Raw genomic sequence first — 26,142 nt, forward strand, 5'->3', positions numbered from 1 at the left:
GAAAAGTGTGTGAGTTATCATTCATATTCTCTGACAAATGGCCAGAAAATCATAAATTCTGCTAGGGTATGTAAACTTATGAGCACAACTGTATATGGCACTCATTCAGGCAAAGGACATCCTTCAGGGGAAACCAGTTTAAATTCGCTCGGATGATGCAACGGCAGTAGCGTACCTCAATCATCAGGGAGGAACTCACAGCCAAAAAGCTATGAAGTAAACCGCATGTTAAGTTGGGCAGAACTTCATCATCCAGCCTTGTCCGCAGTGTTCATTTCAGGAGTCCTAAACTGGGAAGCTGATTTTCTCAGTTGACACGCCATTCATGCAAACGAGTGGGCTTTACACCCCAAGGTCTTCCAGACTCTTGTAGATAAGTGGAGGTTACCGGAGATAGATCTCATGGCGTCCCGTCAGAACAACAGAGTTCCAATATATGGGTCAAAAACAAAGGATCCCAAAGCGACCTTTGTGGTTGCCCTGTCAGTAAGATGGGACTTTCGTCTGGCCTATTTGTTTCCACCGATTGCCCTGTTTCCCAGGGTGATGCAAAAGGTAAAACAAGGAAAGAGCGCCGTGATACTAATAGCTCCGGCATGGCCCGGAAGACATTGGTACACAGAGCTGCAGAGGCTGTCGATGGATGCTTCATTCCTACTCCCTCAACTTCCAGATCTACAGTCTCAGGGTCTTTGCTTTTACAAGCACCTGGAGTGACTGTCTTTGACGGCGTGGAATCCATCCTGAAAGCAAGATCATTCTCACAGCAGGTAATTCAAACATTGCTCAGAGCAAGGAAACCATCCTCGGCTCGCATTTATCACCGAATATGGCAAGCCTCTTTTCAGTGGTACAGTGACCGGAAATTTGACCCTAGGTCGTTCAGAGTTTCCAGAGTCTTATCATTCCTTCAGGCAGGAATGGTCAAAGGTCTACGGGTGGCTTCCATGAGAGTGCAAGTGTCAGCATTGACTGACTGGTTCCAAAAGATAATTGCTACCCTACAGGATGTTCGCACTTTTTCCAGGGAATGCTTCCTTTTGATCATCCTACAGTGCCTTGGAATTTAAGTTTAGTCCTAAAGGTGCTTCAAGTTGCCCCATTTGAACTACAGCTAAAGTTCTCTTTCTACTGGCTATTGCTTCAGCTAGAAGAGTTTCAGATTTAGGGGCGTTATGTCGCCCTTCTTTTCTTTTTTTTCCTTTTTTTATCCAGATACAGCGGTTCTCAGATACAAATCTGGTTATCTTCCTAAGGTGGTGTCTAAATTCCATCTTAACAAAGAAATTGTAGTTACGGCTTTCCAAGGGCCGGACCTTTCTGCGGGAGCTGCATCATTGGACATAGTCCATGCATTAAGGATCTACGTGGATTGTACCAGTGCGATTAGAAAGACACTCTCTTCGTTCTCTACGGATTTCACAAGAGAGGATGGCCTGCTGACAAGCAGACACTGGCGCGGTGGCTTCAGATGACGATTTCCGAAGCATATTCTCAAGCTAATCTCCCTATTCCGGCTAATGTCTCTGCTCACTCTACTCATAAGGTAGGCCCGTCATGGGCAGCACAACGTGGTGCTTCAGCAGAACAGATATGTAAGGCAGCCACATGGTTTTCCTTTAACACATTCATTAGACATTATGCCTTTGATACCTTGGCCTCTCAGGACACTGAATTCGGGCAAAGGATTCTCCTGTCCAATCAGGAGCATCCCCACCACTAAATTTGCTTTGGGACATCCCAATGTTTATTCTGTGGACCCTGCAGGAGAAATATGTAGTTATGGTAGACTTTCCGTAACTCTTTCTCCTAAGTCCACAGGTATCCCACCCTGACGGACCCTGATTTGAGGATGCTTTCACCTACTAACCTCTTCCTTCTTGTACGGAAGGGTGTGCATGTGTGTTCTTCTCGCCTGATTAGGGCCCTCTGATGCTTCTACCTTGAGCTTTGGAAAACAACTGAATTGCCTGAGCCAGGAGGCGGGGATATAGGGGACTGGCCCGTTGTATTCTGGGAGGCCAAAAGCTTTGATCGTTGGTTCTAATCCGCTGACGCTACCTCATATCCCAATATTTATCCTGTGGATACTGTGGACTTAGCAGAAATAGTTATCGACGGTAAGTCTACCATACCTACGTGTTTTTTTTTTTTAGTGCCTCATTATATTTATGCAGTAATATTTAATTATTTTTTATATTATATGCTCATTAAATATCAAACATTTTGTTTGAACAGTTTATTATGATGCAGCTCCATATACAGGATTTATTATCGGTTGTAACAGATCACTTTACACGCAATTCGTTCAACCAAGATTATGATTAAAGCCTTATTCTCAATGCAAGTTGAATGTGCACATGATAAGCTGTCGCATGTATGAGGAGACCCAATCTTTTGTGATTCTTTTTAAGAACAATAAGCAGACTTTCATTTTATATTTGTAATAAAAAGTAATTGAATTTTGGACCAAATCCTCTGGCCTTCATCGTAGTGGAGGAGAAAATTTGTTAAAGGTAATACATATTTGTGAATGTAAATTGCTAAAGCCGTCTGGTAGTTTTTGGTGATTCCATATGCTGTTTTCTGCCACTAGCTTATATATCGAAGACACAGACATGTATGCGCCAAATCACTATTATCATTGCATACAGCATTCATCTGAGTCTATGTAATGTCTGTTTTGGTTAAAAATAAAATCTCTTTAGCTTTATATCATGCAGGCCAATCTAGTACCGGCGATAGCGATGCGCGGGTCCGCGCATCGCTATCACTATGCGGCATACACACGGAGAGATCCGTGCTTAATTTCTAAGCAATCTAGTGTGTACCCCCCTTAACACTTAGCAGTTTTTCTTTTGTTCTTATAGCCTTGTTAGTCATTACAATCAAAAGATAATTTGAGCATCGTTTTTAAACCAAGCAGTCTCCTGTAATTCAGTTAATTAGCAGTTAGCAACCTAACTGTGGTAGTATGTAAGTCTGTAAAGTACTGTAGCAATTTAATTATTATAGTCCATTTTTTAACATGTGTTTGTGGTATTACAAAATAAATATTATATACAGTATTATATAATAAAAAAAAGCGAATCCGTTTCTGGAAACCTAAACGAAATAAAATAGAAAATAAGACATTTAATTCCTGTGATGAGAAAAGCAGAAAGTTTGTAAAGGATGTCAATAACCATTTGATCCCCTTACTCTGAAAAAGAATAACTGTGTGTCTTGGCATTTAAACACCATTTTATTATGTCCTCAGTCTCTAATTCACGTGAGGTCACTGAAGATAGTCCTTGCAGTGGTTAATTGGTTTTACAACCTGGGTTGCTGGTTTTGGGTGATATTCAATTTTGTCGCTCCCAATCTCCTGTCTAAAGTGATGGGAGATTGGGAAGGGGGTCCCTAGAAGGGCTCTGTGTGGGTTAACTGTGCTTTTATACTATTCCTCACTGTGTGTGTGTTCTTTTACATTTATCATATCAAAGGCGTGTGTATCATGCACAGCAGAGTGCTTTTCTCAATCTGGGGGATCTCTCCAGTGTACTCAAGATAGTACACATTCTCAGGCTAGTGGATCTGAACCTGTTTGGTTAGATTCATTAAAAGGGATGATTTCAAATATTTCAAACACATTGTCCCAAAATGAAAAGGAGACTCAATATTTAAGACAATCTGTAGATAACCTGATGAATAGAGATTCAGTGGTCATCCCAGCGTCTCAGACCCCTGCTATATGTCCACAGAATCGTACTCTATCCCAAATCATGCAGGCTGATACCGATGATGATGTAACAGACCCAGAGGAGGGGGAAGTGGACTTATGGTAGCCATACACCAGGACGATATCTTTCCAACCAGCCAACTTTTTGGCTGGTTGGAAAGATAATCTGGCAGTGTGTGGGAGCAAACGATTATCAGCCGTTTGCTCTCACACGCTTAGAAACGGCCAGAAACGGTCTGTCCAACTAGTTGGGAAAATCAAACCTGTTTGATTTTCCCAACTAATCGTTCAGGTGTAGGGAGAACTGTCCCCACAACTGAACGAAAAGTAGGCGGACACTGCCTGCTAGTGTCCGCCTACTTCTGTCTCTGGACTGCAGAGGACCCTCTCTGCTCCATACCTCTCCGGCCACCTTACCCGCCTCAGCCACAGTGACCCGCCACTGCCCAGCCGCCAGCCCCACCGCACCGTCCGTCCGTGTCTGCACTAGAGATGAGCGGGTTCGGTTTTACTCGGTTCTCAAAACGGCATCTAATTGGCTCACGGATGTCACGTGTTTTGGATAGCCAATAAGATTCGGTTTTGAGAACCGAGTAAAACCGAGTAAAACCGAATCCGCTCATCTCTAGTCTGCACTGGCCGCCAGACTCAATCCTCCTCCGGCCGCCAGCCTGTCCCACCGCCGTCACCGCCGCCTCGTCCATCGCGTTCCGCTGCCAAGCTCCATCCCTCCAGCCTCCCTCAACGCACCGTCCGCCAGCCTCTATCCCTCCATCCTCCCGCACAGTTCATTTTCCCCCCTCCGGTCACCAGCCTCTGTCCTGCTTCGGGATCTCCTCACCGCCGCCTCGTCCATCCCGCCGCTGCGTTCAGTTGCTGGGACCGGCTCCAGCTACAGCGCTGCCAGCCTCCAGCCTCCATCGGCCGCAGAGAGGGCACAGCCTCCATCCTCCTGTGATATGCACACACACACACATACACTGATACACACATATATACACTGACACACACGTATATACTGTCACATACATATACACTGTGATATACACACATATACTGACACACACATATATGACACACATGTACACTGATAGACACATATATACACATGGTGATAGACACACACTGTGACATGCACACACACTGACATGCACGCACACACACTGTGACACGCACTGACACGCACGTGCACACACACACTGACACGCACGCACACACACTGTGACATGCACGCACACTGTGACAAGCACACACACACTGTGACACGCACGCACACACTGACACGCACGTGCACACCCCTACTGTGACACGCACGCACACACACTGTGACACGCACACACATACTGTGACACGCACACACACTGTGACATACACACACTGTGACACGCACGTACACATACACACTGTGACTCGCACGCACACACACATGCACACTGATGCAAACACACACTGTGACACGCACATGTATACACACTGACACGCACATGTATACACACTGACACGCACATGAATACACACTGTGACACGCACATGTATACACACTGTGACACGCATACACACTGACACACATATATACACTGACACACATATATATACACACACTGACACATATATGTACACTGATATACACACACATATATATATATATATACACTGACACATGTACACTGATACACACATATATACAGTGTGATAGACACACATATATACACTGTGATAGACACACATATATACACTGTGATAGACACGTACTGTATAGACACTGTGACACACTCATACACTGTGAGATACACACACATACTGACATATACATATATACACACTGTCACACACACACACACACTGAGACACACCTATATACACGGACACACTCACGTATACTGTCACACACATATATAACTAATACACACATGTAAACTGTGATACACACACATATACACTTTGATACACATGTATGTACACTGTGACACACTCATATACACTGGTATACACACATACTGTCACACCCACATACACTGACACACACACACACACACACACACATATTCAATGGTGGGAACTGTCCGGTCAGCGGTGAGGTCACCCACGGTCAGCGGCTGACCGCGGGTAACCCCACCGCTGACCGGAAAGTTCCCACCATTGAAACCATGGAGGGAGCTGTGCGATGCGCTTCTGTCACTTCAGACGCGCACAGAGCCAATCAGGTGAGTGCCACGGAGTGGCGCTTCCTGATTGGCTGAAGAGACACTTCTGTGACAGCTGTCACGGGGGTGTCTTTGCATTCGTGGGAAGGGGTCCCATGTGTAAACATGGGACCCCTTTCAGTCCGTTTGGTCCGGGTGTTCGGTTTGTTGTTTTGCCAAGTACGTGGATTATAATCTGGACCCTGGATCAGGTGAGTATAATTATCTTTTATTTTCAGGTACCCGTGGATTCTACTTGGAGAAGAGGACCGACTGCTTCGTGTCAACATAGGTAAGTATGTTTGTGTATACATGTGTGAAATAAAGTTTTACTGTCACGGTGTGTGTCTCCTGTTTTTATTTAAGTATTTTTTTTCCATTAGAACTACAGGTACCAGCGAGCCCTTTTTCTCCCGCATGCTGGTACTTGTGGTTCTCCAAGTACCAGCTTGCGGGGGAGGCTTGCTGGGACTTGTAGTACTACTGGAAAAAACAATATTCTTAAAATTTTCTCAAGGCTATCAGCCCCCCATCCGCAGCCTTTGGATGGGGGGGACAGCCTCGGGCTTCACCCCTGGCCCTTGGGTGGCTGGGGGGGGGACCCCTTGATTGAAGGGGTCCCCACTCCCCCAGGGTACCCCGGCCAGGGGTAACTAGTTGGATATTTAATGCCACGGCCGCAGGGCACTGTATAAAAGTGACCCCCGGCTGTGGCATTATCTGTCCAGCTAGTGGAGCCCGATGCTGGTGTAAAAAATACGGGGGACCCCTACTCTTTTTGTCCCCCGTATTTTTTGCACCAGCACCAGGCGCAGAGCCCGGTGCTGGTTTTAAAAATACGGGGGATCCCCTGTCCGTTTTTTCCCCGGATTTTTAAAACCAGGACCGGCTCGAAGAGCCCGAGGCTGGTTATGCTTTGGAGGGGGGACCCCACGCAATTTTTTTTCGGGTTTTTCCCATTCCATTTAAAAAAATAAAAATAATAATAATAATCTTTTTAAAAATATATAAATAATACTTGTGCCTCCAAAAAAGACAAACCAAGTACCTAATCCCTTCTAATATAAATAGATATGCTATTACCAAAAAACGACGGTTACATTAAACCGAAACGTTAAGCTGTCAGAACAGGGTCACGTATGTTCTTGATTTTTGAAAAGTCCTAGAGTGCCGCCTATCGATTGTGATGTTTGCTTTTTGAAGCTCAGGAGGGCACCAGGCAAGCTCTACATTTTACTACATTGGGAGTGCCGAATATCTACATCTGGTATATATATATATTTGCCTTGGCAGCCCAACCATGCTGGTATCCATAGTTCAGTATAAAAATAAGTAAATCTAATAAATGTATGGTGGTGAATGAAAAGCCCAGTTTCACTGAAAAAAAGTCACTTCTGCATGTTTTGAAATAAAAAAACAAAACAAAACTGAAGAACTGTAGGCAGGCACTGTCCGCCTACTTCGGTGACATCACAAGTTGGACAGAAGTTGGAAGGTTGGTTGGTCTGATGAAAAGTTGGTTAGATGTGTGGAGCACTGGTAAAAAGTTGGTGAGATGTGTGGGGCACTGTTTTAGTTGAACAGACAAGTTGGAAGATTGGAGTGTTGGAGAAAAGTTGGTCTGATGTATGGCTAGCTTAAGTGGGGGGGAGTTGCAGCTTTAGCACAGGGTATGCAGGCCCTGATTGAAGCTATGAGAGGTCTTACACATTCCTGACAAAGTGTCAGAGGATGAGGAGGAATCCTTTTTTCTGCTGCGGGGTACACTGGGCTCCACAAGGATTAACATCAGTGTTTAGAGTAGGATCTTGATCCGAGGCACCAACAGGCTCAAAGCTTTGACTGTTCCCAAGATGCACAGCGCCGCCTCCTCTATAACCCCGCCTCCGTGCACAGGCGCTCAGTTTGTAAGTTGGTGCCATGCAGTAAGCAGGCAATCAACAGGAGGGCTGCTCCTGCAGCCCATATTATAAGCTAATTTCAGAAGAAAAGAAGTAATCTGAAGACTTCAAGGGCTGCAGCTTTAATGAATGTCAGACAGACATACTCTGCTGCAGCTCCATCACTCCCCCAGCGGCGCTGTATACTCCCGCGCCCTGGTTGCCGGGTAACTACAGCGGAGGCTCCGGTGTCCTCCTTGGTCAGTCACACACACTCGCCGCTGAAAAAAAAGAAATCTGCTGCTGCTTTCCCTGCTTCTAAGGAATTAAATTCACTCTTTGAAGCAACTTGGGTTAACCCTGACAGGAAGTTTCAGATTCCAAGGCGGTTCATTACATCCTTCCCATTTCCTCGGGGCGATAGAAAAAAATGGGAGAACCCACCGATAGTTGACGCATCAGTTTCCAGGCTGTCACGTAAGATAGTTTTACCTGTTCCTGGGGCAGGTTCATTGAAGGATGCTGCAGACCGCAATATTGAGACCACTCTCAAATCTCTGTACACAGAGGTGGGAGCTTGTGCATGGATCACTAGGGCCATTGCAAAATGGTCTGGTAATCTAATTGACAGGTTAGATTCCTTGCCCAGGGGGGAGATTATTTTACTCCTACAGCATATACAGGATTCTGCTAACTTTATGGTGGAGGCCATAAAGGAGATTGGATTGCTCAACGCACGCACCACTGCCATGGCAGTGTCAGCACGCAGGGGCTTGTGGCTACGCCAGTGGACTGCGAACGCGGATTCCAGGAAGGGCGTGGAAAGCCTACCTTTCACAGGTGAAGCCCTCTTTGGAGATGAACTGGATACGTGGATATCCAAGGCTACGGCGAGTAAGTCTACATACCTTCCTTCCGCAGCACCCCCGGCTAGAAAATCCTATTCTGCACCAACTTTGCAGTCCTTTCGGACAGCAAAGTTTAAAGGTAAGTCCAAAGGTTCTTCTACTGCCTTCAAAGGCAATAGAGGTAAGCCCAGAAAACCTGCAAGTACAGGCTCACAGGATCAGACCTCCGGTACTGCTTCCGCAAAACCTTCAGCATGACGGTGGACCGCACTGCCTGGTCAACAGGCAGGTGGGAGCCCGGTTACGGTATTTCAGTCACGTATGGAACACATCATGCCTGGATCCATGGGTAAAAGATCTGATCGTCCAGGGTAACAGACTGGAGTTTCAGGAACTCCCACCTCACAGATTCTTCAAATAAGGCTTGGCAGCTTCACCGGAAGCAAGTATAACCTTACAAGCGCAAAACACAATAGCAGCGCTAACGTGATTCTAAAATTAATATAGTAAGGATTGAGAGAAGAAAAATTGTTCACATTTAATTAAGCATACATTTAAAACAACATTAAAAGCACATTACGATCAGAAAAAATAAATAAAAGGTCACAATAATAACTGCCTTTCTCTATCGTCCTAGTGGATGCTGGGGTTCCTGAAAGGACCATGGGGAATAGCGGCTCCGCAGGAGACAGGGCACAAAAAGTAAAGCTTTACGATCAGGTGGTGTGTACTGGCTCCTCCCCCTATGACCCTCCTCCAAGCCTCAGTTAGATTTTTGTGCCCGGCCGAGAAGGGTGCAATCTAGGTGGCTCTCCTAAAGAGCTGCTTAGAAAAGTTTAGCTTAGGTTTTTTATTTTACAGTGAGTCCTGCTGGCAACAGGATCACTGCAACGAGGGACTTAGGGGAGAAGAAGTGAACTCACCTGCGTGCAGGATGGATTGGCTTCTTGGCTACTGGACATTAGCTCCAGAGGGACGATCACAGGTACAGCCTGGATGGTCACCGGAGCCTCGCCGCCGGCCCCCTTGCAGATGCTGAAACGAGAAGAGGTCCAGAATCGGCGGCAGAAGACTCCTCAGTCTTCTTAAGGTAGCGCACAGCACTGCAGCTGTGCGCCATTTTCCTCTCAGCACACTTCACACGGCAGTCACTGAGGGTGCAGGGCGCTGGGAGGGGGGCGCCCTGGGAGGCAAATGAAAACCTTTTTTGGCTAAAAATACCTCACATATAGCCTCCGGGGGCTATATGGAGATATTTAACCCCTGCCAGAATCCACTAAAGAGCGGGAGACGAGCCCGCCGAAAAAGGGGCGGGGCCTATCTCCTCAGCACACAGCGCCATTTTCCTCACACCGCTCCGCTGGTCAGGAAGGCTCCCAGGCTCTCCCCTGCACTGCACTACAGAAACAGGGTAAAACAAGAGAGGGGGGGGCAAAATTGTGGCAAAACTATATTATTAAAGCAGCTATACAGGGAGCACTTATTATAAGGCTATCCCTGTCATATATAGCGCTTTTGGTGTGTGCTGGCAAACTCTCCCTCTGTCTCCCCAAAGGGCTAGTGGGGTCCTGTCTTCGTTAAGAGCATTCCCTGTGTGTCTGCTGTGTGTCGGTACGTGTGTGTCGACATGTATGAGGACGATATTGGTGTGGAGGCGGAGCAATTGCCAAATATGGGGATGTCACCTCCTAGGGGGTCGACACCAGAATGGATGCCTTTATTTATGGAATTACGGGATAGTGTCAACACGCTAAAGCAGTCGTTTGACGACATGAGACGGCCGGACAATCAATTAGTGCCTGTCCAGGCGCCTCAAACACCGTCAGGGGCTGTAAAACGCCCTTTGCCTCAGTCGGTCGACACAGACCCAGACACAGGCACTGATTCCAGTGGCGACGGTGACGAATCAACCGTATTTTCTAGTAGGGCCACACGTTATATGATGTTGGCAATGAAGGAGGCGTTACATATTGCTGATACTACAGGTACCACAAAACAGGGTATCATGTGGGGTGTGAAAAAACTACCTATAGTTTTTCCTGAATCAGATGAATTAAATGAGGTGTGTGATGAAGCGTGGGTTGCCCCCGATAAAAAAAATGCTAATTTCAAAGAAGTTATTGGCTTTATACCCTTTCCCGCCAGAGGTTAGGGCGCGCTGGGAAACACCTCCTAGGGTGGACAAGGCGCTCACACGCTTATCAAAACAAGTGGCGTTACCCTCTCCTGAGACGGCCGCACTTAAAGATCCAGCAGATAGGAGGATGGAAAATATCCAAAAAAGTATATACACACATACAGGTGTTATACTACGACCAGCTATAGCGACAGCCTGGATGTGCAGTGCTGGGGTAGCTTGGTCAGAGTCCCTGATTGAAAATATTGATACCCTGGATAGGGACAATGTTTTACTGTCTTTAGAGCAAATAAAGGATGCATTTCTTTATATGCGTGATGCACAGAGGGATATCTGCACACTGGCATCACGGGTAAGTGCTATGTCCATTTCGGCCAGAAGAAGTTTATGGACGCGACAGTGGTCAGGCGATGCGGACTCAAAACGGCATATGGAAGTTTTGCCGTATAAAGGGGAGGAGTTATTTGGTGTCGGTCTATCGGATTTGGTGGCCACGGCTACAGCCGGGAAATCCACCTTTTTACCTCAAGTCACTCCCCAACAGAAAAAGACACCGACTTTTCAACCGCAGCCCTTTCGTTCCTTTAAAAACAAGAGAGCAAAGGGATATTCATATCTGCCACGAGGCAGAGGAAGGGGGAAGAGACAGCAACAGGCAGCTCCTTCCCAGGAACAGAAGCCCTCCCCCGCTTCTACAAAAGCCTCAGCATGACGCTGGGGCTTCTCAAGCGGACTCGGGGGCGGTGGGGGGTCGTCTCAAGAATTTCAGCGCGCAGTGGGCTCACTCGCAGGTAGATCCCTGGATCCTGCAGATAATATCTCAGGGGTACAGGTTGGAACTAGAGACGGATCCACCTCGCCGTTTCCTGAAGTCTGCTTTACCAACGTCCCCCTCCGACAGGGTGACGGTCTTGGAAGCCATTCACAAGCTGTACTCTCAGCAGGTGATAGTCAAGGTACCCCTTTTACAACAAGGAAAGGGGTATTATTCCACTCTATATTGTGGTACCGAAGCCGGATGGCTCGGTAAGACCTATTCTAAATCTGAAATCCTTGAACCTGTACATAAAGAAGTTCAAGTTCAAGATGGAGTCACTCAGAGCAGTGATAGCGAACCTGGAAGAAGGGGATTTTATGGTATCCTTGGACATCAAGGATGCGTATCTCCACGTTCCAATTTACCCCTCACACCAGGGGTACCTCAGGTTCGTCGTACAGAACTGTCACTATCAGTTTCAGACGCTGCCGTTCGGATTGTCCACGGCACCTCGGGTCTTTACCAAGGTAATGGCCGAGATGATGATTCTTCTTCGAAGAAAAGGCGTATTAATTATCCCATACTTGGACGATCTCCTAATAAGGGCAAGGTCCAGAGAACAGCTAGAGATGGGATTAGCACTGTCTCAAGAAGTGCTAAAACAGCACGGGTGGATTCTGAATATTCCAAAATCCCAGTTAATTCCGACAACACGTCTGCTGTTCCTAGGGATGATTCTGGACACGGTTCAGAAAAAGGTTTTTCTCCCGGAGGAAAAAGCCAAGGAGTTATCCGAGCTTGTCAGGAACCTCCTAAAACCAGGAAAGGTGTCTGTACATCAATGCACAAGAGTCCTGGGAAAAATGGTGGCTTCTTACGAAGCAATTCCATTCGGCAGATTCCACGCAAGAATTTTCCAGAGGGATCTGTTGGACAAATGGTCAGGGTCGCATCTTCAGATGCACCAGCGGATAACCCTGTCTCCAAGGACAAGGGTATCTCTTCTGTGGTGGTTGCAGAGTGCTCATCTATTGGAGGGCCGCAGATTCGGCATACAGGATTGGATCCTGGTGACCACGGACGCCAGCCTGAGAGGCTGGGGAGCAGTCACACAAGGAAGAAACTTCCAGGGCGTGTGGTCGAGCCTGGAAACGTCTCTTCACATAAACATTCTGGAACTAAGAGCAATCTACAATGCTCTAAGCCAGGCAGAACCTCTGCTTCAAGGAAAACCGGTGTTGATCCAGTCGGACAACATCACGGCAGTCGCCCATGTGAACAGACAGGGCGGCACAAGAAGCAGGAGTGCAATGGCAGAAGCTGCAAGGATTCTTCGCTGGGCAGAGAATCATGTGATAGCACTGTCAGCAGTGTTCATCCCGGGAGTGGACAACTGGGAAGCAGACTTCCTCAGCAGACACGACCTTCACCCGGGAGAGTGGGGACTTCATCCAGAAGTTTTCCACATGCTGGTAACCCGTTGGGAAAGACCAATGGTGGACATGATGGCGTCTCGCCTCAACAAAAAACTGGACAGGTATTGCGCCAGGTCAAGAGATCCGCAGGCAATAGCTGTGGACGCGCTGGTAACGCCTTGGGTGTACCAGTCGGTGTATGTGTTTCCTCCTCTGCCTCTCATACCAAAAGTATTGAGAATTATACGGCAAAGAGGCGTAAGAACGATACTAGTGGTTCCGGATTGGCCAAGAAGGACTTGGTACCCGGAACTTCAAGAGATGATCACGGAAGATCCGTGGCCTCTACCTCTGAGAAGGGACTTGCTTCAGCAGGGTCCCTGTCTGTTTCAAGACTTACCGCGGCTGCGTTTGACGGCATGGCGGTTGAACGCCGGATCCTAAAGGAAAAAGGCATGCCGGAAGAAGTCATTCCTACTTTGATTAAAGCAAGGAAGGAAGTAACCGCGCAACATTATCACCGCATTTGGCGAAAATATGTTGCGTGGTGCGAGGATCGGAGTGCTCCGACGGAGGAATTTCAACTGGGTCGATTCCTACATTTCCTGCAATCAGGATTGTCTATGGGTCTCAAATTGGGATCTATTAAGGTTCAAATTTCGGCCCTGTCGATTTTCTTCCAAAAAGAATTGGCTTCAGTTCCTGAAGTCCAGACTTTTGTTAAGGGAGTGCTGCATATACAGCCCCCTGTGGTGCCTCCAGTGGCACCGTGGGATCTCAATGTTGTTTTGGACTTTCTCAAATCTCAGTGGTTTGAACCACTAAAAACTGTGGATTTGAAATATCTCACATGGAAAGTGACCATGCTACTAGCCCTGGCTTCGGCCAGGAGAGTGTCAGAACTGGCAGCTTTATCTTACAAAAGCCCATATCTGATTTTCCATTCGGACAGGGCAGAACTGCGGACTCGTCCGCATTTTCTCCCTAAGGTGGTGTCAGCATTTCATCTGAACCAACCTATTGTAGTGCCTGCGGCTACAAGCGACTTGGAGGACTCCAAGTTGTTGGACGTTGTCAGAGCTTTAAAAATATACATTTCAAGGACAGCTGGAGTCAGGAAATCTGACTCGCTGTTTATACTATATGCTCCCAACAAGTTGGGCGCTCCTGCGTCTAAGCAGACTATTGCTCGCTGGATTTGTAGTACGATTCAGCTTGCACATTCTGTGGCAGGCCTGCCACAGCCAAAATCGGTAAAAGCCCACTCCACAAGGAAGGTGGGTTCTTCTTGGGCGGCTGCCCGAGGGGTCTCGGCATTACAACTCTGCCGAGCGGCTACGTGGTCGGGGGAGAACACGTTTGTAAAATTCTACAAATTTGATACCCTGGCTAAGGAGGACCTGGAGTTCTCTCATTCGGTGCTGCAGAGTCATCCGCACTCTCCCGCCCGTTTGGGAGCTTTGGTATAATCCCCATGGTCCTTTCAGGAACCCCAGCATCCACTAGGACGATAGAGAAAATAAGAATTTACTTACCGATAATTCTATTTCTCGGAGTCCGTAGTGGATGCTGGGCGCCCATCCCAAGTGCGGATTATCTGCATTACTTGTACATAGTTACAAAAATCGGGTTATTATTGTTGTGAGCCATCTTTTCAGAGGCTCCGCTGTTATCATACTGTTAACTGGGTTTAGATCACAGGTTGTACGGTGTGATTGGTGTGGCTGGTATGAGTCTTACCCGGGATTCATAAATCCTTCCTTATTGTGTACGCTCGTCCGGGCACAGTACCTAACTGAGGCTTGGAGGAGGGTCATAGGGGGAGGAGCCAGTACACACCACCTGATCGTAAAGCTTTACTTTTTGTGCCCTGTCTCCTGCGGAGCCGCTATTCCCCATGGTCCTTTCAGGAACCCCAGCATCCACTACGGACTCCGAGAAATAGAATTATCGGTAAGTAAATTCTTATTTTCCAGTGTGATCCGTTCCTGTTTAGAATAAACCGGATTGCAGATGGGTGAAAGAAATGGAGAAGATCTGACTGCGCAGTCCCACTGATGAACTTTACCACAATAAGCCGCTAGAGGTGTAGTCCCTTGAGAGTGTCTCTTAGATGTACTCAAAACCAGCCAAGGTTTTGGTATCCTCACTGAATCGCGGTGTCCTCCTTGTATAGAGAGGGTTAGTGGTTCTCCAGATGTAATAGATCACCTCAATTTTTCTGCCAAATTAAAAGTCCAGTCTTGGTCCGGGCACACACAGGCAGTAATAGTTCTGGTAAATAGTGACCCAAATAGCCGCCTGACGCATTTCGCTGCGGGCAGTGCAGCTTTGATTTATTTTATTTTTTTGCATCTACCATATCTAATTGTCTTTGTTAGGGAGGTTCATAACTTAAATACCCGTACAGTTACACACCCATTAGGCTGGGGAAAGTTAAATTTTTATTGTGTTCAGAAATAGCTGACATAAAGTGTCAGTCTATACAGTTAACCCTATTCCTATTGCTACCTGCCCAAATAAATTGTGTCACAACCGTGCTTTGTCTCTAAGTGCTGCAATCACTTAATATGAATTGCTTTTGTAAAAAAAAAACTGCAATGGTGAAATGAGAGAAATGATTAGATTGTCTGCAGATGTTAGAACAGGCTGTATATGGCACTACCATTTCATTCAGTTCACTTAAAAAAATAAAAAAAAATTGGGTTAGTGACTAGAACGGTTATCAGGATTAGGAATTACATATTTGCCATGTATTTCTGTTAGACATTGTCAATCTTTTTTTTTCTACCATGTAGCACAAGTCGATGTCCTCACTGCTGCCCTCAAAGCGTCCAGCCTCGAATCTCAGGAAGATAAAAAATCCTCTCACTTGAATCGACAGATCATCTACCACAATGACCTGATTGAGTCAGGGAGGATTAACTGCAAGATGTTGCGGGATGACACCATTCCTCTAATCAGTGATTCCATAGAGGTAAGGCTTAAACTAATAGCTGCTTTTATTAGATCACGTTTGTGACTGGACGCGCCTCGCTGCTTGCGCTAAGCAATCAGACTTGTTTGGGACTTGGGCCAATAGGGGATTTCCTCTTACTGTCAGTAATTGCCTATTACTGACTCCACCCACTGCGCAGTGGTAGGGTAACTCACTGCCACCACCAGGTTCCTTCAGTCAGCAAATGGAACCGATTCTGCTGCGTATGCGTAGACAAGCTGTGGCCACACCACCTGGTTGGTGTCTGCTGGTTCCCACTGGTCACTCTCCATGGACCAGGCCATGCATGGTAGCTGGCAGAGGGTGGGGCTTGGAGAAGCTGGACTCAACCTAGAACAGCTGGAGAATGGGATAGTGTTTGGGCACTCCTGTGGAGTGCAGAAGGCAGAAGCAGTCGTCTTGAAGGCAAGATCTTTATTGTTCAAATAGTCTTAAAGACTATTTCCCCTTTGCAGCAGTACAACACTACATGATGTCACACAGGGTGTAGCTTTAAAAAGGCTTGTAGGCTTCCTTTTATCCTAATCCAACGCACTACCACTGGGGGTAGTCCTGCCCGGTGGTTTTAACCCAATCAATGTCCCTCCAAAACCAGGATGCTGTTAAGGGACCAAGCCTGCCATCTCTAGACTGAATTTGAGCACCAGAGATGGGCAACCAAGGTCCCCAGGCAGAGTCTCCTGGACACGGAGTGGAAGCCTTACAGGGCTCCCTGTATACACTTTGTATGGCAGCTTTCCTTCTAACTTCCCATGCTACTTTCATGTCTGAGGCTGCATAGGAAGGCAGGGAACCCAGCAGCCCATAAAGAGCTCCATATTCCCCCTAGATCACCAGGAATGCAAGTATGTGCATTTTACTTTCATATACAGGTAAAATACATATTTTGTGCAGGGCACCAGTCTGCACATACCCCTGGCACTGCAGAATGGTTGCAGTGCCTTACACACCACTGTTTAATACTCTTTATTTTAAACATTAATATATTTGTCTTTATTTTATACACTATGCGGGCACCCAGCACTGGGACTGCTGGGGCTCTTCCCCGGTTAACCCTGGTCCCCCCAGCGTCCGGTTTTGCTAACTCATAGCCCTGCAGCCCAGGACAATGGACCCAGGGCTCTTCAACCCCTTTATTGCCGCACTGGGACCCGGTTTACCTGTTCCCCCAGTGTGTAGCACTTAGCCCCACAACGCTAGGATATCAGGAGCTAGGCTTTCAGCACTGCATCCCTGCTGTTTGGTACACTGTCCCCTGGTGCAGTGCATTGAGAGTTAACAGGCAGCATTGCCACAGCCGCCGGAGGGTGTCCGGGGCTGTGGTACACAATAAACATTAAATACATATTTAATTGAAACATGCGGAGCCTAGCGTCGGTAATACATTTGAAAATAGCGCCTATTGTCCTTTTAAATATGGCGACACAGCATGGAGATTAACCCCTTCAGTGCCTTGGGTGGCCGTAAGCCTTGTTGGTTGTAAGTCTCTGGCCACACAGTTATTTAATAATTTTAACTTGTTAAAATCACTTGTTTTAGCCACATACTTTTATCAATCAGAAGTTTAAAATAAAGGTTTAAAGTATGAATGAATTTTACTTCATAGGCAGGGTATAGCTACAGCACTGCCACTTTATACCTGTGCCAGTTCCAGTCCTCAAGTACTACCAACAGGTCATGGTTTTTAATTATGGTCAGGTGAGCTAGTCTATTTTGGTGGTTTACGAAGTAACTCACTTCCTTCCACAGACAGAAATCCTCGAAACATGACCTGTTGTGGGAACTTGAGGGGTGATGACCATCTAATATTTTTTTCTTTCTTTCTCTGTTTCATCAATGTTTCTCTACAGTGCATGCAGTCTACCTTGCGGTACATACACAATGATTCTGATTTGAGCACTAGTAGCAGCTATAGTCCTGAAGAAGAGAGAAAGTCCAAATTGCAGGTAGGTCTAATTGTTCCTTCTCATGGACATTAAGGGTTACAGATATGAAAGATTGATTGTATTATGATCCCTTTGTTTGTGTTCCCAGGATGTTGTACCTCAAGCCTTATTGGATCAGTATTTATCCATGACTGACCCATCCCGTGCTCAGACTGTTGACACAGAGATTGCCAAGCATTGTGCCTATAGCATTCCAGGTGTGGCTCTCACACTGGGTAGACAGAACTGGCACTGTCTCAGGGACACCTATGAGACACTGGCAGCAGACATGCAGGTATATGAAAAAAAGAAATGTTTTCTGTAATTACATAATGTGTCCATACTAAAGCAATAGCATGGCAGCATGTAGTGTCTGTAACTATTATTACTGATGATGTCCATGGATCTAGTTTGCTTAACAAAAATAACAATACAAACTTTACATTTTTGTTTTTGAAAGTATTAAGACTTCTAGCAACTGTGACACATTTTCACATACAAGTTAGTTAGGCCCATAAAATACCAGTGTTTATTGGGATGCATGACATTGAAGAACAGCCATGACTTTAAGTCCTATAGTGTTTCGTAATTGCATTGATGACGGGCAATTCCAAAGTGTTTCAGAGTAATGCTTATTGTGAATGAACTGATATTAACCATAAGATTAAATCATTCTGAGGTGCTTTCCTGCTGTCTCGGGAAACGCTTGTGTTCGAAGAACTATGACTTCAATGATGTATTAGGATAAGGATTGAAAATCCACTCAGTCTTTAGTCTCACAATGGTGTTCAGATTCTTATTTCTGCTTATGTTTAGTGTGAGCTTTATGTACATGGCAATGGTCATCGTATATTTGTAACCGTTAAGAGTTACTTTGCATTTGTAGTCCCTCTCCCCCCCTATAATGCAGAAAAACTGTATTTCTGTATTAAAGTTATTGTTTATGTTGTCAGTGGAAAGTACGGAGAACGTTGGCATTTTCAATTCATGAACTGGCACTGATACTTGGTGACTCCCTTACTGCTGATGACTTGCTACCAATATTCAATGGATTTTTAAAAGACCTTGATGAAGTCAGGGTAGGCGTCCTAAAACATCTATATGACTTCTTGAAAGTAAGTATGCGATATTGGTCTCGTAATACAGGGTGAGGCAAAACATCCTGCCAGATTTTAAAAGTTAACAAAAAAAGACTATTCAAAATGTTAGTACGTAATCAAAAAGTGCATGGAATACAGTTTTTCTCTGACGTCCTAGTGGATGCTGGGAACTCCGTAAGGACCATGGGGAATAGACGGGCTCCGCAGGAGACTGGGCACTCTAAAAGAAAGATTAGGTACTATCTGGTGTGCACTGGCTCCTCCCACTATGACCCTCCTCCAGACCTCAGTTAGATTTCTGTGCCTGGCCGAGCTGGATGCACACTAGGGGCTCTCCTGAGCTCCTAGAAAGAAAGTTTATTTTAGGTTTTTTATTTTACAGTGAGACCTGCTGGCAACAGGCTCACTGCATCGAGGGACTAAGGGGAGAAGAAGCGAACCTACCTGCTTGCAGCTAGCGTGGGCTTCTTAGGCTACTGGACACCATTAGCTCCAGAGGGATCGACCGCATGGAACTGGCCTTGGTGTTCGTTCCCGGAGCCGCGCCGCCGTCCCCCTTACAGAGCCAGAAGCAAGAAGAGGTCCGAAAAATCGGCGGCAGAAGACATCAGTCTTCACCAAGGTAGCGCACAGCACTGCAGCTGTGCGCCATTGCTCCTCATGTACACCTCACACTCCGGTCACTGAGGGTGCAGGGCGCTGGGGTGGGGCGCCCTGAGCAGCAATAAAAACACCTTGGCTGGCAAATATATCACAATATATAGCCCCAGAGGCTATATATGTGATAAATACCCCTGCCAGAATCCATAAAAAAGCGGGAGAAAAGTCCGCGAAAAAGGGGCGGAGCTATCTCCCTCAGCACACTGGCGCCATTTTCTCTTCACAGTGCAGCTGGAAGACAGCTCCCCAGGCTCTCCCCTGTAGTTTGCAGGCTCAAAGGGTTAAAAAGAGAGGGGGGGTACTAAATTTTGGCGCAATATTGTATATACAAGCAGCTATTGGGAAAAATTCACTCAATATAGTGTTAATCCCTAAATTATATAGCGCTCTGGTGTGTGCTGGCATACTCTCTCTCTGTCTCCCCAAAGGGCTGTGTGGGGTCCTGTCCTCAGTCAGAGCATTCCCTGTGTGTGTGCGGTGTGTCGGTACGGCTGTGTCGACGCGTTTGATGAGGAGGCTTATGTGGTGGCAGAGCAGATGCCGATAAATGTGATGTCGCCCCCTGTGGGGCCGACACCAGAGTGGATGGATAGGTGGAAGGTATAAACCGACAGTGTCAACTCCTTACATAAAAGGCTGGATGACGTAACAGCTGTGGGACAGCCGGCTTCTCAGCCCGCGCCTGCCCAGGCGTCTCAAAGGCCATCAGGGGCTCAAAAACGCCCACTCCCTCAGATGGCAGACACAGATGTCGACACGGAGTCTGACTCCATTGTCGACGAGGTTGAGACATATACACAATCCACTAGGAACATCCGTTACATGATCCCGGCAATAAAAAATGTGTTACACATTTCTGACATTAACCCAAGTACCACTAAAAAAGGGTTTTATGTTTGGGGAGAAAAAGCAGGCAGTGTTTTGTTCCCCCATCAAATGAGTGAATGAAGTGTGAAAAAGCGTGGGTTCCCCCGATAAGAAACTGGTAATTTCTAAAAAGTTACTGATGGCGAACCCTTTTCCGCCAGAGGATAAGTTACGCTGGGAGATATCCCCTAGGGTGGATAAGGCGCTCACACGTTTGTCAAAAAAGGTGGCACTGCCGTCTTAGGATACGGACACTTTGAAGGTACCTGCTGATAAAAAGCAGGCGGCTATCCTGAAGTCTGTATTTACACACTCAGGTACTAGACTGAGACCTGCAGATAGTGCTGCTGCAGCGTGGTCTGTGACCCTGTCAAACAGGGATACTATTTTGCGAACATAAGAGCATATTAAAGACGTCGTCTTATATATGAGGGATGCACAGAGGGATATTTTGCCGGCTGGCATCCAGAATTAATGCAATGTCCATTCTGTCAGGAAGGTATTAGAGACCCGACACTGGACAGGTGATGCTGACTTTAAAAGGCACATAGAGCCTTATAAGGGTGAGGAATTGTTTGGGGATGGTCTCTGGGACCTCGTATCCACAGCAACAGCTGGGAAGAAAATTTTTTACCTCAGGTTTCCTCACAGCCTAAGAAAGCACTGTATTATCAGGTACAGTCCTTTCGGCTTCAGAAAAGCAAGCGGGTCAAAGGCGCTTTCTTTCTGCACAGAGACGAGGGAAGAGGGAAAAAGCTGCACCAGTCAGCCAGTTCCCAGAATCAAAATTCTTCCCCCGCTTCCTCTGAGTCCACCGCATGACGCGGGGGCTCCACAGGCGTAGCCAGGTACGGTGGGGGGCCGCCTCAAAAATTTCAGCGATCAGTGGGCTCGCTCACAGGTGGATCCCTGGATCCTTCAAGTAGTATTTCAGGGGTACATGCTGGAATTCGAGGCGTCTCCCCCCCCCCCCCCCCCCCGCCGTTTCCTCAAATCTGCCTTGCCGACAACTCCCTCAGGCAGGGAGGCTGTGCTAGAGGCAATTCACAAGCTGTATTCCCAGCAGGTGATAGTCAAGGTGCCCCTACTTCAACAAGGACGGGGTTACTATTCCACACTGTTTGTGGTACCGAATCGGAGGGTTCGGTGAGACCCATTTTAAATTTGAAATCCTTGAACACATACATAAAAAAATTCAAGTTCAAGATGGAATCGCTCAGGGCGGTTATTGCAAGCCTGGAGGAGGGGGATTACATGGTATCCCTGGACATCAAGGATGCTTACCTACATGTCCCCATTTACCATCCTCACCAGGAGAACCTCAGATTTGTGGTGCAGGATTGCCATTACCAATTCCAAACACTGCCGTTTGGACTGTCCACGGCACCGAGGGTCTTTACCAAGGTAATGGCAGAAATGATGATACTCCTTCGAAAAAAGGGAGTTTTAATTATCCCGTACTTGGACGATCTCCTTATAAAGGCGAGGTCCAAGGAGCAGTTGTTGGTCGGAGTAGCACTATCTCGGGAAGTGCTACAACAGCACGGATGGATTCTATACATTCCAAAGTCACAGCTGGTTCCTACCACACGCCTACTATTCCTGGGGATGGTTCTGGACACAGAACAGAAAAAAGTGTTTCTCCCGCAGGAGAAAGCCAAGGAGCTGTCATCTCTAGTCAGAGACCTCCTAAAACCAAAACGGGTATCGGTGCATCACTGCACACGAGTCCTGGGAAAAATGGTAGCTTCTTACGAAGCAAAATTCCATTCGGCAGGTTCCATGCAAGAACCTTTCAGTGGGACCTCTTGGACAAGTGGTCGGGATCGCATCTTCAGATGCATCGGCTGATAACCCTGTCTCCAAGGACCAGGGTATCTCTACTGTGGTGGCTGCAGAGTGCTCATCTTCAAGAGGGCCGCAGATTCGGCATACAGGACTGGGTCCTGGTAACCACGGATGCCAGCCTTCAAGGCTGGGGGGCAGTCACACAGGGAAGAAATTTCCAAGGACTTTGGTCAAGTCAGGAGTCGTCCCTACACATAAATATTCTGGAACTGAGGGCCATTTACAATGCCCTAAGTCTGGCAAGGCCTCTGCTTCAAAACCAGCCGGTACTGATCCAATCAGACAACATCACGGCAGTCGCCCATGTAAACCGACAGGGCGGCACAAGAAGCAGGATGGCGATGGCAGAAGCCACAAGGATTCTCCGATGGGCGGAAAATCACGTCTTAGCACTGTCAGCAGTGTTCATTCCGGGAGTGGACAACTGGGAAGCAGACTTCCTCAGCAGACACGACCTCCACCCGGGAGAGTGGGGACTTCATCCAGAAGTCTTCCAACTGTTGGTAAACCGTTGGGAAAGGCCACAGGTGGACATGATGGCGTCCCGCCTAAACAAATAACGAGATATTGTGCCAGGTCAAGGGACCCTCAGGCAATAGCTGTGGACGCTCTAGTGACACCGTGGGTGTACCAGTCGGTTTATGTATTCCCTCCTCTGCCTCTCATACCAAAGGTACTGAGAATAATAAGAATACGAGGAGTAAGAACGATACTCGTGGTTCCGGATGGGCCAAGAAGAGCTTGGTACCCAGAACTTCAAGAAATGATATCAGAGGACCCATGGCCTCTACCGCTCAGACAGGATCTGCTACAGCAGGGGCCCTGTCTGTTCCAAGACTTACCGCGGCTGCGTTTGACGGCATGGCGGTTGAATTCCGGATCCTAAAGGAAAAGGGCATTCCGGAGGAAGTCATTCCTACGCTGATAAAAGCCAGGAAAGAAGTAACCGCAAACCATTATCACCGTATTTGGCGAAAATATGTTGCGTGGTGTGAGGCCAGGAAGGCCCCAACAGAGGAATTTCAGCTGGGTCGTTTTCTGCACTTCCTACAGTCAGGAGTGACTATGGGCCTAAACTTGGGTTCCATTAAGGTCCAGATTTCGGCTCTGTCGATTTTCTTCCAGAAAGAACTGGCTTCACTGCCTGGAGTTCAGACATTTGTAAAGGGAGTGCTACATATTCAGCCCCCTTTTGTGCCTCCTGTGGCACCTTGGGATCTCAACGTGGTGTTGAGTTTCCTAAAATCACATTGGTTTAAGCCACTTAAAACTGTGGATTTGAAATATCTCACGTGGAAAGTGGTCATGTTATTGGCCTTGGCTTCGGCCAGGCGTGTGTCAGAATTGGCGGCTTTGTCATGTAAAAGCCCTTATCTGATTTTCCATATGGATAGGGCAGAATTGAGGACTCGTCCCCAGTTTCTCCCTAAGGTGGTATCAGCTTTTCACTTGAACCAACCTATTGTAGTGCCTGCGGCTACTAGGGACTTGGAAGATTCCAAGTTACTGGACGTAGTCAGGGCCTTAAAAATTTATATTTCCAGGACGGCTGGAGTCAGGAAAACTGACTCGCTTTTTATCCTATAGGCACCCAACAAAATAGGTGCTCCTGCTTCTAAGCAGACTATTGCTCGCTGAATTTGTAGCACAATTCAGCTGGAGCATTCTGCGGCTGGATTGCCGCATCCTAAATCAGTAAAGCCCATTCCACGAGGAAAGTGGGCTCATCTTCGGCGGCTGCCCGAGGGGTCTCGGCTTTACAACTTTGCCGAGCTGCAACTTGGTCAGGGGCAAACACGTTTGCTAAATTCTACAAATTTGATACCCTGGCTGAGGAGGACCTGGAGTTCTCTCATTCGGTGCTGCAGAGTCATCCGCACTCTCCCGCCTGTTTGGGAGCTTTGGTATAATCCCCATGGTCCTTACGGAGTTCCCAGCATCCACTAGGACGTCAGAGAAAATAAGATTTTACTCACCGGTAAATCTATTTCTCGTAGTCCGTAGTGGATGCTGGGCGCCCATCCCAAGTGCGGATTGTCTGCAATACTTGTATGTAGTTATTGCCTAACTAAGGGTTATTGTTGAGCCATCTGTTGAGAGGCTCAGTTATATTTCATGCTGTTAACTGGGTATAGTATCACGAGTTATACGGTGTGATTGGTGTGGCTGGTATGAGTCTTACCCAGGATTCAAAATCCTTCCTTATTGTGTCAGCTCTTCCGGGCACAGTATCCTAACTGAGGTCTGGAGGAGGGTCATAGTGGGAGGAGCCAGTGCACACCAGATAGTACCTAATCTTTCTTTTAGAGTGCCCAGTCTCCTGCGGAGCCCGTCTATTCCCCATGGTCCTTACGGAGTTCCCAGCATACACTACGGACTACGAGAAATAGATTTACCGGTGAGTAAAATCTTATTATTTTCAATTGGTTTTGTATATAATATCGTTCAGATGCTGGCCTTCATTTGTGATACACATTTGTAGCCAATGTCTGAAGTTTCTCATCACTCAGAGGCTCATTTCCGGTGTTATCGCAGCAGTTTCTTGCCGAAGCCCACTTTCATTTGTCTGGCTACACTTACAAGCAGAATTTTCATTACTGGGTGAAAAACATTTCTTATCAGCTTCATGAAAGGCCTCTACACAGCCAACTGGGCCATCTGAAAGCTGAGGTTAACAAACATCGACCAAGAACCATTCATGAACTGAAGGCTGGTATATGCTAATAAATGCCGGTATCCTATTCAAAACTAATTGAAAATAAACTTTATTCCACACACATTATGTATGAAAATTTTGATTAACATTTACCATGCCTTTTTTGTTAACCTTTAAAATCGGTTTAGTTTAGTTTTTTTTTGCCTTACCCTGTATATTGCCTGGTACCTCAACTGATTAACTTGCTCTTGTATTAATTACAAAATAAATATTTACATTCTGCCTTTGAGGTAGTTATGACAATAGCCAAGTAATTTAATAATGTCATGTTTTCACTTGTTTTGCCGTTTACATTTTATATAATTGCATATTATACAATCTCATTTGTTGTTGCTATTTTCTATGTAGCATTAAATGCTTTTTTTAATTGTAATACCTTCAAGTCTAATGGTTTATATCTGAATTAAAACTTCCGTTTGTGCATACATAGTGTACGATAATAGAGGTTTTGTAGTTTGTAGCAGCACGCAGGTTGGCTTATGATATTTTGCTTTCTTGTCTTAGCTTCTTCAGCCTGACAAAAGAAGGGAATATCTTTATCAGCTGCAAGAGTTCCTGGTGACTGATAACTGCCGCAACTGGCGTTTCCGGGCAGAGCTTGCAGAGTATGTATCTATAGTAACTATAGAGAACTCTTTTCATATGAACTATAGACTGCTTGTAATGATCAGCCTGCCACTTATTGAAGGCATTTTTTTATTTGTAACTTTTTTCCCAATAGTAGCACTTCGCTTGATTTAGCAGGGTCCCAGCTAGCATCTATAGACGGGACCTTTGTCATGACCTTTTGGTATGCTTTGGCTAGTTCTATAGTAGATATCAGTGTTACAAAATGCCCATAGAAAGAATAGACAGTTTTTATTAACCAGACTGCTGAAAAGAGACACTTTTATCCTGGCCAAAACCTTCTCTAGCTGTATGTACTCCCTCGTCAAGTTCCTGATATTACATCCAGAGGCTCTTTTCTCATATTTTTGGTACTTCAAGAATGCTTTAACCTACCCACTTGGCCGTTCTGTCAGTAACTACAATTTGCCACTTCTGTGACAGCAACATTAAACCAAGGACTCCTTGCAGTCCCACCCCG

General features: G+C 46.5%; 1 protein-coding gene across 6 annotated transcripts in view; it reads left to right on the forward strand.

Annotated features, from left to right (window-relative positions):
- The window catches only part of PPP4R1 (protein phosphatase 4 regulatory subunit 1), a 258,120-nt gene that overhangs the window by 183,785 nt on the left and 48,193 nt on the right, over positions 1-26,142 (forward strand). For all 6 annotated transcript variants that reach the window (XM_063923466.1, XM_063923468.1, XM_063923467.1 and 3 more), the window contains exons 12-16: positions 15,740-15,918; positions 17,790-17,885; positions 17,974-18,159; positions 18,818-18,979; positions 25,560-25,660. In XM_063923466.1, the coding sequence (XP_063779536.1) occupies positions 15,740-15,918; positions 17,790-17,885; positions 17,974-18,159; positions 18,818-18,979; positions 25,560-25,660 (724 nt within the window). The remainder of the gene's footprint in view (positions 1-15,739; positions 15,919-17,789; positions 17,886-17,973; positions 18,160-18,817; positions 18,980-25,559; positions 25,661-26,142) is intronic.

The sequence above is a fragment of the Pseudophryne corroboree genome, chromosome 5 (genome assembly GCF_028390025.1).
Source record: "Pseudophryne corroboree isolate aPseCor3 chromosome 5, aPseCor3.hap2, whole genome shotgun sequence".
Taxonomy (NCBI): domain Eukaryota; kingdom Metazoa; phylum Chordata; class Amphibia; order Anura; family Myobatrachidae; genus Pseudophryne; species Pseudophryne corroboree.